General features: G+C 42.0%; 1 protein-coding gene across 1 annotated transcript in view; it reads right to left on the bottom strand.

Annotated features, from left to right (window-relative positions):
- The window catches only part of BRAF (B-Raf proto-oncogene, serine/threonine kinase), a 409,670-nt gene that overhangs the window by 242,743 nt on the left and 154,852 nt on the right, over window positions 1-12,075 (bottom strand). The window contains 1 exon segment of the mRNA XM_029616061.1: window positions 1,077-1,213. Coding sequence (XP_029471921.1) covers window positions 1,077-1,213 — 137 coding nt within the window.

Raw genomic sequence — 12,075 nt, 5'->3', positions numbered from 1 at the left:
CTAATTTAATTTTCCAGTTTTCAACTAGTATTTAAATGATCTTCAATTCACTTATGCTGCAGGGAAAATATATGATAATACAGGACTCTCTGTACACTTCCTAACTCCCATGTCTGGCTGTTATATTACCCTTTCTTGAAGATCTGCAACATTTTCACCAATTTCCTTTTCTTTTGCCAAACTTTTTTTAAATTAAAGTTAAAATAACAGAGAGATCAATATTTAAAGGCATTTATCCAGATAACTTGTATGTTATCTGGCTAAATGACAACTTTTGAAAATCCCCGGCACTTAAAAAAAGGAGCTCCGGGGACAGTGCAAAATTATCCAGCTTTGCGTGAATATAGCCAGTTAAGTTTCAAAGTTATCGAGCTAACGTTATTCAGACAGTTTGTCTGCTCACTAGCATACTGAATATTGGCCTCAAAATATTTTCTTGTAGGCAATATGGTTTTCTCTGCAGTCTTAGAGATGACTGAACAATGAAGGAATAGCCATATCCTCACCACTATCTATTGCTTGAATAATGTGACTCATTTTAAAGTGGAACCAATTATGATGCAGTGTTTTCCTTTTTTAACCAATAATAAAACAAATTAAAGACATCTGCAATAATGCACTGCTTTCTGGCAGTTTCTTCTAAAAATTTCAGGCTTTTAAACTGCTCCTTTCTATACTACTTATATGAGGGAAAGTTAATAAATAAGATTAATTTAAGATGTTTTTATGTAATGTTTAAATTTAGCTTATTTATTATTAACTACACCTTGTACAGTACTATGGGGTCCATATTCAGCTGCTATCAGGCTGAGCAAGTTAGCCTGATAAACTTATATGACTAATTTGGCCAAGATATTCAGCGGCATGGCTGTGCAGCTGAATGTATTCAGCTATCAGGTAAGTTTATCCAGCTAACTTAGTCCAAATTTACCTGGCTAGGTGGCGCTGAATTTCTCCCTCTAAATTTCAGGGCTGTCCTTTCCAACTAATGCTGTTCAATTTCTATATTATCATTTAAACAGCACTTATAGTGGCATGAATGCACGGAGGAAAAAATGAGGACTGATCCCCCTTACCATACGACTCCTGTCTTCTGAGGACGAGGAGGATTTCCGTTCTCGTTGCTGACCTGGAGATTTCTGCAATGCTTTCACACTGGTAAGACATCCAGGCAAGGAAGCAGGGGGAGTGGCAGACAAACCGGGAGTAGAACCTGAATTTTCAATTAAAAGCAAAAATGGGTATTAAAAATGGGTACGTGAACTTGTAAAGAAGCCAGACATCTTTTAAGATGAGCTATCTCCTTAAACATAACAGCAATTTTAGTAATAAAACAGAAGTAGAAAGGCTATTCATTAAAGAAGGGTTAGTGTCTGTGTTAATTAAAATTTAATGCAAATAGGAAAAGCTATATTCAGTCCAAAGCATCTAGAGCTAAAGATTTTTAGGGGCATTAAAGAAAAATCTTGATGGGCCTGCAAACTAATTTTTGAAGGGAAATTCCCTATGAGTTTCTCAGCCTTGGGAATGTAGGTACTTTCTATCCACATATGTTTGCACCTGCATTAAAGAGAAACTATGTGCATAGTTTCCTTTTGAAATTATTCCATCAAAACTGCACAAATTTGTATCTGCTAATGTGTGCACAAGGCCTAATTTTCAAAAGCATTTGCATGCTTAAAAATAAGTTTTACATGTGTATATGCACTTTACACATATAAATGGGATTTTGAAAATTGCTGCAATATACTCCATTGAATTGTCAATAGGTTTTTCCTATGTTATGTGCACTTGATGTGGATAAATGACTTTTGAAAATTGCTATGATTGTATATTACATTTACATGTGTAATTCTTTCGAAAATTCACCTGATATATATTTTTGGAAAAGTTCCACACATACTTTTGAAAATAAAAAAATCTAATATGCACATAAAAACACCTTCACACTGCAGATAAAAAATATGCATAATGGCCAAATACATGTACAATTACCCACCTATAATAAGGTGGGCAATTTTTAAAAGGCCATTTCCTTGAGTAATGCACTGTTTTACCAGCAGACATAGCTTTGAAAATTATTATTCTTATATCTTACCAAAACTATTAAAGATAGGTTTTAACATCTTATGCAATGCTCACTAAAACCTGTCTATTAGAGAACTATATTTTCTTTCAGGATTGGAGCTAGTGGTAAGTGTTTAACGACAGTCCATTTTTCTTCCCAAGCTGTAACCAACCACATGCATAGTGTTAAAAAAAAGAGCTGACTTCCTTAATCAGTAATTGGTATATGAAATTACAATACATAAGTCTCAGTTTTTATTTCTAATTATAATGTCCATGAATTATTTAAATAAATACAATATGGGGGGGATTTTTAAAAGGTTTTACATGTGTAAATGCACTTACTCAAGGGCTTTTGAAAATTGCTACAATATATGCCATTGAATTGTTAATAGGTTTTACACACATAACTAACTACAATTTAAGCACATAAATAGGCTTCTGAAAATTGCTTTGATAGTATGTTACATTTCCACATGTTCCTTCTTTGAAATTTGCCTCCTAAATGTTATTTATGAGATATTTTCTTACCTGTCACTTTTCTTTCTATTAACTCAGAAAAAACATTGAATACGTTTATTTGGAGAATATAATAGACTAGAACCAGCACTACAGTCCACTAGAGAAGAGACATTATAATGTAATTGCAGCATCTAGTGACTCAATTTAGGGCCCATGACAGCTGGACTCCAGAAGGAGCCTTGGTGCATTGCCCAACAGCCAAGGATCACTGCTACAATATTTGGACTAAAGCAAGCTGAGAAGGGATATACTGTACAATTGGAAAAAAAATCTTAGTAGTTGTGAATGAAAGCTCATGGTACCAATTTCCAAAACAATTGAGCTGGAAGCCAAAAGGAGCAAGAGGAAACAAAAAAGAGAAAGAGACATTAATCCTATCTCCCTGAATATTTCACAGATCAGTTGCATTGCTGGGCAAGGAAATCATTACTTGAGATATTGTGTACAGTCCACATTTTAGGTTGTTTTTAAGACAGCAAGTTTGTTTATCTGTAAACAGGGATCTCTGTAGATAGCAGGAATAATTATCCATATGACATAATTTGACAGTGCAACACAAACCAGGCTTTCAGAGCTCAGAAAACTTTGCTGTGCATGCATGGGAGTTCCCACACACGCACGTTGCCCTGTGAGCCCCTCAGTCTCTTCTAAAACTTAAGCTTTAGCTGGTAGTTGACTATGGAGTTGAATGGGTATTAAGAATGGCAAATTCAAGGGCATCCACGGGTTAGGATGCTGAAACTCAGGCTCCTATCTTTCTCACTAGATTGATTTCCTGGCTGAACATAGGGAAGAAGGGGAAAGGTAGTGTGCGTGCACCTCTCCCTTCCTCAGTCAGAGGTTTATGGTCCCAAATTTTGCAGTGTTTTCATCTGGATGCTGGTGGTCTGAGGTGGAGGTTTCCTTAGCTCTGATTTGCATGAGATCCCCTCATTCTCCAGTTTTCTTACTGGTACTGGAGAAGAAATATCATGAGGAGAGAATTCATTTGAGATGGGTATTCTGCTTGAGAGAGGAATCTCAGACATGCTAAGGCCATTGCAGCAAGTGCCAGTTGCCTTCTCAACATTGGAGGTGAGACTCGGCAATCAAAGGGAAGCCTCAGTAAGCTTTCTGCCATTGCTGGGGGAGATTTAAGAAGTTGTGCTAGCAGCGGTGGAAGCAGAAGTGCCTGGTTACCCTCAAGTCTTTTCCAGGACTAGAGTCAGCAGAGTGGGGGGAGGGGTTTTAGAAGCTATAACGCTGGAGTTGATTTATTTACTTTATTTATTTATTTTTAATTTTTATATACCGATGTTCCTGTATACAATACATAACGCACCGGTTTACATGGAACTGAACTGTCGCCTCAGGGGTGGAATACATTGGAACAGGTTGACAAAGAACTTTTAGGGAGACATTCATAAACACGATTAACTGCAACAAGGAAGAAAATTAGAAACATATGTACAGCGGTAAGGATACCGTCTATCGCTTCGACAAGTTTTAGCTCTCGGGGAAGGCTTGGGTGAATAGCCATGACTTTAGCTTCTTTTTGAAAGTCAAAAGGCAAGGTTCTTGGCGGAGGTCTGGTGGAAGCAGGTTCCAAAGAGGGGGACCTGCAGTGGACAGAGCTTGTTTCCTCAGTGAAGTTTTAGCCGGTTGGGTGAGAAGCATGTTCTGGTATGCACTTGATTTGGTTTGCCAATACTCATTTGGACTCTACTGTTGCTAAAAGGCTATTAATGGAGTCTTCACTGAGGGACTGTAATGAGCAAGTTACAAGGATAGCCAATGTAGCAAAAATTGGAGTCTTATGAAAAGCAATTACAGACAGTGCAGACAATAAATGGCAGCCTAGTTAAAGACTGCCAGAGATTTCAGCATAGGCTAGAAATGGTAGAAAACAGAATGTGGGCTTTGAACCTAAGAAATCTCAATTTTCTCAGGTTATAATGATAGATTCTGTGGAACTTTTCAAAAGATATATGAAGGAAATTCTCAAGATTCCTGTGGATTCTATGCCTCCTTTGAACAAAGCTTTTTATCGTCCATCAAAGAAGCATATTGAAGTCAATGGGATACAAGAACATGCTGGGCTATACAAGTCACAATGGATAACTTGGGATTAACTGCTTTTCATGAGTGTTCTCAAGTCGAAGAAACTAGATGTGCTACCTTAAAAGTCTTTGTTTTCAAAATCGATACATTCTGTCATGTGGATTTTCTTTAAAGTTAAGGATAGTATGTTTATGGGTCAAAAAATGTTTTTTTTTTCTGGATCTCTGTTATGAAACACAGTGTAGACATAAGGAATTTTTACAGATGCAGACAAAGGTTTTAACCTCTAGCAGCAAATGTTTTCTTCAATTTCCATATAAATGCTAGCTAAAATATGATGTTATGTTTTTATTTTTATTCTTAAAAACTTAGGAGTTTTCTTGATGCGAAAATTTGTAAATAAGATGTCACGGTAATTAACTAATAACTATGTTGTGTATAGTTTCATCTCACCGTATAAATGAGTTTTCCTACCCAAGGCATATTTTTCCTATTTTCTTGAGCATATAAGCATAAGTTTCCTTATTGCAGTTGATTACACCTCCTTGGGAACTTAATAGAGGAATATATTGTTATTTTTTTGTGTTAAATTCACAAAATTATAGTTGTCTGTTATTTATATATGCCATGGAATATTATTTGTGAAACATGTAATAAATATAAAGTATTAAAAAAAAATAGCTAATTCAAGGAGAATCTAAGATGGTTGATCACTGATCCCATGCTGAAACAAGGTGCTAGTAGGTGGCCCTTCATTTGCCTCTAACTATTTTCCACTACTCTTATGATCAAGAAAAGGAAGGGGAAAGTTTGGGGAGCTCCTCCCAAAATTCACATGCTTACTGGTTTCTCACCAACCCACTATTACCGGCTTCATGTGACTGTTTGCATAGCAAGCCCAGCATTAAATACAGGTGCCCCATTGCAGGTACAAGGTAGGTGTCTGCCTGAAGGGGAGGTCTTTTTGTTGGGGGAGAAGATGGTATTTAAGAAAAAGCCTTTTAAATAAATAAATAAATAAATGGTGTATTGGATTCTTAGTGGAGAGGGAGAGGGGCGGCATGGGTCTGGCAATGAGATTAATTTTGGAGTTACAAATCATGTCTTGAGGTTACGGGTTTTCTTCACCAGGAGGTGAGTTGTGACATGTGGGGTGGGGGGACATCGGACTGGGAGGCCCACAACTTAGTTATTTATTTTTTTAAGGTGCAATACTTAACCAGATATCTGTGAAGATATCCGGGTAAGTAGCTAATTATTTGGCCATGGAAGGCTGGATAATTTTAGGCCTAACCGGCCATATTTAAACAATGTTTGGGTTAAAGTTATCTGGCTATATGTAGCTGGTTATCTTTAATAAAGTGTATTCAGTGGGACATTTCTCCCACCGAATATACAGAACAAGTCTGGCTAACTTTAGGTAAATAGCTTGTCTTCAATCTGGCCTACTGAATATGGATCTCTAAATGTCTCTATTATATCTCCCCTATCTAGGCTTTCCTCCATTTCAATGGATGTTAAGGCCTTAGGATAAGAGACAAAACAGACATTGAAGCAAATCCCTCTGGCTACAGAAGGGATCCAATTAGCTGAACCTACACAGTCAAGAATCTCTTTCACTTGAAACCATAGGACCTTCTAGTTGAAGGTTTTCTGGTGGAAATCATAACATCCTCCCCTATTTAGGAAGTAATAAGGAGGAGACGAGTGTGTACTCTGCATCTACATCATGAAGGCCAGTGATGGCAGGTTTGGATAGCAGAGATTGCATTTTTCCTGACTGATGTCTGGATATTCCCAATTGAACCAGAGACTGAACTGACAGACAGACTAGATATGGATACCAAACTTGCTATGTCCAGGCTGGCGCTACAAGTATTATCCTAATCTTAACCTGGATGGTCCTAGTGATCATAGGATTTGATGAGTTTGCATAAAGAAGACCTATGCTCCAGTTAGCAAGTAGCACATTTAAGACCAATCAGAGAAAATTCTTTTTCACTCAACAATTAAGCTCTGGAATTTGTTGCCAGAGGATGTGGTTAATGCAGTTAGTGTAGCTATGAACTTAATTCTTTGAGCCAGAACCAAAATGAGCACGGAGGGCAATTTGGTGGGACACCCAATAGATTTAATTGGTAACCCTGGCGGTCGATGGACAAAACACACTGATCCAAGGTTACACTAGGCTACCAGTTTGCAAAGAACCACAGCCTGCCCCCGACCGGAAGGTCCATCTTCATGGGTACAGGCAACTGGCTTATGCACTCCTATGGCTCAGTTAAAACCCCCATCCATGGAGTTGACTGAGGATCTGGCTGGGGCTTGGGAGCTCTCTGTTGCCTGGAATGGCCGCAGGAGCTCTAATGATGTGTACGGGATCAAGGAGGCGGAGGACGGTATTTCCTTCGGTCAAAGAAAGGCTTCCTGGCCCCGGCCTCCTGGATGAGGAAGACGGGTCTGGAGTGCTGGCGGACAGTTGTTGAAGGTTTTCATGATGATGCCAGAGCTGGGCCACAGCATCCTTCACCCTATCTCTGAAGAAATTCTCTCCAGTGCATGGCACGTCAGCGAGTTGTTCCTGTATCTCTGGATCGAGATACGAGGCCCGCAGCAATGCCAGTCTACAGGCACCAACTCCCACTGCAGAGACCCTCGATGCCATTTTGAAAACACTGTAGGTCACATGGACCTCGAGTTTTCCACACTCCAAACCCTTGTGCAGCAGTGACATGAGGACGGCGGTCCGATAGCGGGGAGGGGGGCCAACGGGAGGAGTAAAGAGGAGCGTGCGTCATCGGAGGCTACGAGGCGCTAGCTGATGATGTTGCCGGCCTTGAGCACGCATCATCGGAGGCCTCAGAGGCGCCGGCCGATGACATCGCCGGCCATTTAAAGGGCCGTGTAGGAGGAAAAATCCCCCTTTTCCAGGAGCCAGCACAGAGGAAACAGCCCAGCAGCTGGAGCAGCCCAGCAGGACGACCCCGCGGCAACACATGGCAGCCCAGCGACAACCAGCCAGTGACACTGAAGCAGCCTAGCAGTAGGAGCAACCCAGCAGGACGAGTCCGCGACGATACGCAACTGCGGCCACGCTGAACACTGGCAGTACAGATAGGCGAGGGCAGGAGCAGCGTGAGCCGGTGGACTGGCGGAGGAGCAACGCGATCGGGTGTCAGAGGACGAGCTGTGAGGAATCCGGGTGTGGCAGCAGCATCAGGAGCAGCAGCAGAAGGGAAGAGAGCTCCGTGGAGGTCCGGAAGACGGCAGAGGAGGATCACAAGTATTAAAATAAATAAATAAATAAAATACTTTCTTGGGCAGTTCGCCTGGGGAGTTGATTGGATATGTGATATTTTGCTTTGAATTAAAAAACAAAACAAAACTATAAAAACATAATTTGCCTCCTTGCTTAGATGTGGGAGTATTGTAATGTAGAAGTGCCTAACAGGATGCTACGGGATAGGGGGGTGGCACAAGGGGTGGCACACAGGCTATAAAAAAAAAAAAGAAACAGAATAATGCTACCATTAGAAGAAAAGGGGAGGACATGATGCTGGAGAGAGGCCAGAAGGGGTATTTGACTAGCTTGCCTCAGGCAAGGGGGCTGGTCCTGGTTAATTAAAAAAAAAAAAAAAAAAAGATATATATATATATATATATATATATAAATTAATGATTTTGCTTAAGGGCAGTGCAGCCAAATAATTAGCGCTGCGGGCCAAGTATCTGGAATCAAGGGCCCGCCCCGGGCTCACGAAAGCATGGGGTGGGCAGGCCAGTGCGAGTTGAGAGTGGGAAGGAGTGGGCCCTCTATGCTCACAAAGGCCTGTGTGTAGGGGGGTCACTGAGAGCCACGCGGCGCTACAGCAGGCAGCCGGTGGCACACGGAATGCAGGGATGGCAGCCGGGCACAGAAATCGGAGTGGTGGAGTAGCCTAGGGATTAGAGCAGCAGGCTATGAACCAGGAGACCAGGGTCCAAGTCCCCATGGTGGCTCCTTGTGCCCATGGTCAAGTCACTTTATAGATGGGAAATAAGGGACACACTGGCTTGTACGGACAGATGGGCGGCCCGCCCAATGCCCTCACCCTATCAGGTACAGGGCAGTAGCCTACAGACACATGACATAGTGGGGCATTATTTAAAAAAAACAATTAGCTATATATATAATAAAACAAATAATCAAAATACATACATAAAAGCCTAGGGTAATGGACAGCACGGGCACAAAAAGCACCTGGACATGCAGAAGGATAATAGACATCCCCTCGGATAGGGCTGGTGGGACGCAGGGGTATTCAAGGTAGGCAAAGCAGAGAGATTTATATAGAACGGAGTGCGGAGAGCAAACAGGATGAGGGGGGGAAAGAGGCAAGTAGATCGAAGAAAGGTTTATTGACATATCAACAGCAATTAATAAACCACTGATTTCATGTGAGAATTATAGGCACAGCATGTCATCCCGCAGCACTACACGAGCCTCATCAGAGAAGGACCAAACAGGCAGAAATAAGAGATCGACGCGCTTCACAACGATTGAAAAAATCAATGAGGAGGGAGCGAACACCAGAACCACAATACAGCAGAGGGGGTGAGAAAGAAGGAGAACAAGAGGGGAGCGCACCAGAGGAAAAGAGGTGGCAGTACAGCATCAATCGAGAGAGAGCGGAACGGCAAGTGAACAATATGGAGGAAACGACAGATATGGAAGCAATGGCAAACAAGACAGAAGAAGCAGTTGTGTCGAACATCGGCGACAGGATGAGGATAAATGAGACACCGACACCGCATCATAGTACTTGTAGACGCTCGCAGCAGTATTCCAGCAGAAGTGAGGAATGCTGGCATGCAAACAGAATGGGATACCCAAGCTACCAGCACAGCGAGCCACATGCATATTCAGGCGGAATGCACGAACATTTTGGATGCGACAACCAAGCATGCCAGACACGGCAGAACCAGGATGGCACGAGCTGGCATAACAGAGCACCATGGGGGTGCAGAGCTCAAGGCCCATGCACCAGTTGGAGCTCGACGGGGAGACCATGGGATAGGCCACAACATGGAGGAATGAACAGTCAACAATGCCAGCCTCCATGGTGGTCTTGCTCAGTGCCGCCTCAAGAACTCATACATTATCAAGATGGAAGGCAGGCTAGCATCATCGGCTAATGAAACTTCATCAAGCAACGAAACAAGACCAAGGTCAGGTACAGGTGGTGTTTCGAACACCACGAGAGGTGTTTCGGACAAAAAAATCAGGTTTCCGGAGAAGAGGGGGCAGCAGCGCAGATGGTGCAAAGAGGGCCACAAGACAATGAAAATGCAGAAGAAGGACCATCAACAAGCCCGTCTGCATGGCAATTACAGACCGATCAAGGCAGTGCGGATGAGTGTGGGGACAAAGAAGGGGATAACGAGCAAAAGACAATGTCTTCCAGGTCGGGGATCACAGCGGCAGAGGAAAGGAAGCGCAAAACGAAGCGCAAGCATAGGCCAAGCTCCAGCTCATACAGTTCCTCAGACACATCTTCGTCAGATTCTGGGTCAGACATCGAACGGCAAGCATCCAATAAGACGGTGGAAAAGGAGTCGAGAGGACCACCCGCGTTCACAATGTTATCAGAGCTCTGGGAGGTGGTGCCCAAGCAGATGAGAAAGAAGATACGAAATAAAATGCATAGACATCTTTAGTATTCTTCACGGGTGTTATAGAACAGAAGACAGAAAGAAGTCAAAAGACCCAACAACTAGGGAAAAGGAGATGAAAATCCCTAAGAATTTAGTCAACTGGATAAAGGCATTTTTATATATGATAAGCGTAGTGGGACATAAGGATAATTAGTAATATGGACCCATGCTAAGCTGCGCAGTCAATATCCTGCAAGTGTATCAACAGCACGAAGGCTGGTCCTGGTTGAATTACGATGAAAAGTTCCGGGATAAAATGGAGGAGAACCGGTACATGACATGGGGAACACAGGACGTTAGCCTATGGATATAGCAAATGACTTGCGAAACAACCAAGCAAGGAATGAGATCAAGGAGATACCAAAGGTCATCTCCTGCGAGACACACAACAAGGCAGGAGCTGGCACATGATAACACCTGCTGGCGATACAACAAAGCAGTATGCTCGTTTCAAGACTGCAAATTTAAACATGTTTGCACTAATTGCACAGCCCCATACCCAATGATAAAATGCCCAAAAAGAACAACGGCGGCAAGTAAGAGTAAAACAACATGAGGATCTGCAGTTTGAAAAAGCACCTTCACCAGTTCAACTTGAGGCAATGAAACCGTGGCTAGAACTCTACCCAAACAAGGAGAAAGCAGAAAAAATAACCCAAGGGTTTCAGGAGGGGTTCATAATCCCATTTCAAGGCCAGATACAAGGTGCGAAGGCCGGTAATGCACCATCAGCAACCAAGCATAAAGACATAGTGCAAGAGAAGTTAGAAGCAGAACTGTCACTCGGAAGGATGGCGGGTCCCTTCACGCAACAACCTTTTCAGAACATGTTCATCTCACCATTTGCAGTAATCCCCAAGAAAGAAAAAGGAAAATTCCGGCTCATCTAGAATCTTATCATTCCCACCTGGAGAATCAGTAAACGATCAAAACAGGCTTGGACATTGTTTAAAAATACAATCCTAAAGGCACAGTCCAGATGTATTCCATGCATTAAGAAAGGTGGAAGGAAGGCAAAACGATTACCATCATGGTTAAAAGGTGAGGTGAAAGAGGCTATTTTAGCCCAAAAAACATCCTTCAAAAATTGGAAGAAGGATCCATCTGAAGAAAATAGGTTAAACATAAGTATTGTCAAGTTAAGTGTAAAACATTGATAAGACAGGCGAAGAGAGAATTTGAAATGAAGTTGGCCGCAGAGGCAAAAACTCATAATAAAATCTTTTTTAAATATATCCAAAGCAAGAAACCTGTGAGGGAGTCGGTTGGACCATTAGATGACAGAGGGGTTAAAGGGGCTCTTAGAGAAGATAAGGCCATTACAGAAAAACTAAATGAATTCTTTTCTTCCGTGTTTACTAATGAGGATGTTGGGGAGATACCAGTTCCGAAGATGGTTTTCAGGGGTGATGAGTCAGACGAACTGAACGAAATCACTGTGAACCTGGAAGATGTACTAGTCCAGATTGACAAACTAAAGAGTAGCAAATCACCTGGACCGGATAGGATGCATCCTAGGGTACTGAAGGAACTCAAAAATGAAATGTCTGATCTATTAGTTAAAATTTGTAATCTATCATTAAAATCATCCATTGTACCTGAAGACTGGAGGGTGGCCAATGTAACCCCAATATTTAAAAAAGGCTCCAGGGGCGATCCGGGTAACTATAGACCAGTGAGCCTAACTTCAGTGCCGGGAAAAATAGTAGAAGCTATTCTCAAGATCAAAATCGTGCAGCATATTGAAAGACA

The sequence above is a fragment of the Rhinatrema bivittatum genome, chromosome 9 (genome assembly GCF_901001135.1).
Source record: "Rhinatrema bivittatum chromosome 9, aRhiBiv1.1, whole genome shotgun sequence".
Lineage (NCBI taxonomy): Eukaryota > Metazoa > Chordata > Amphibia > Gymnophiona > Rhinatrematidae > Rhinatrema > Rhinatrema bivittatum.
The sequence above is the reverse complement of the archived record's forward strand: the minus strand, read 5'-3'. Positions and strand labels throughout refer to the sequence as shown.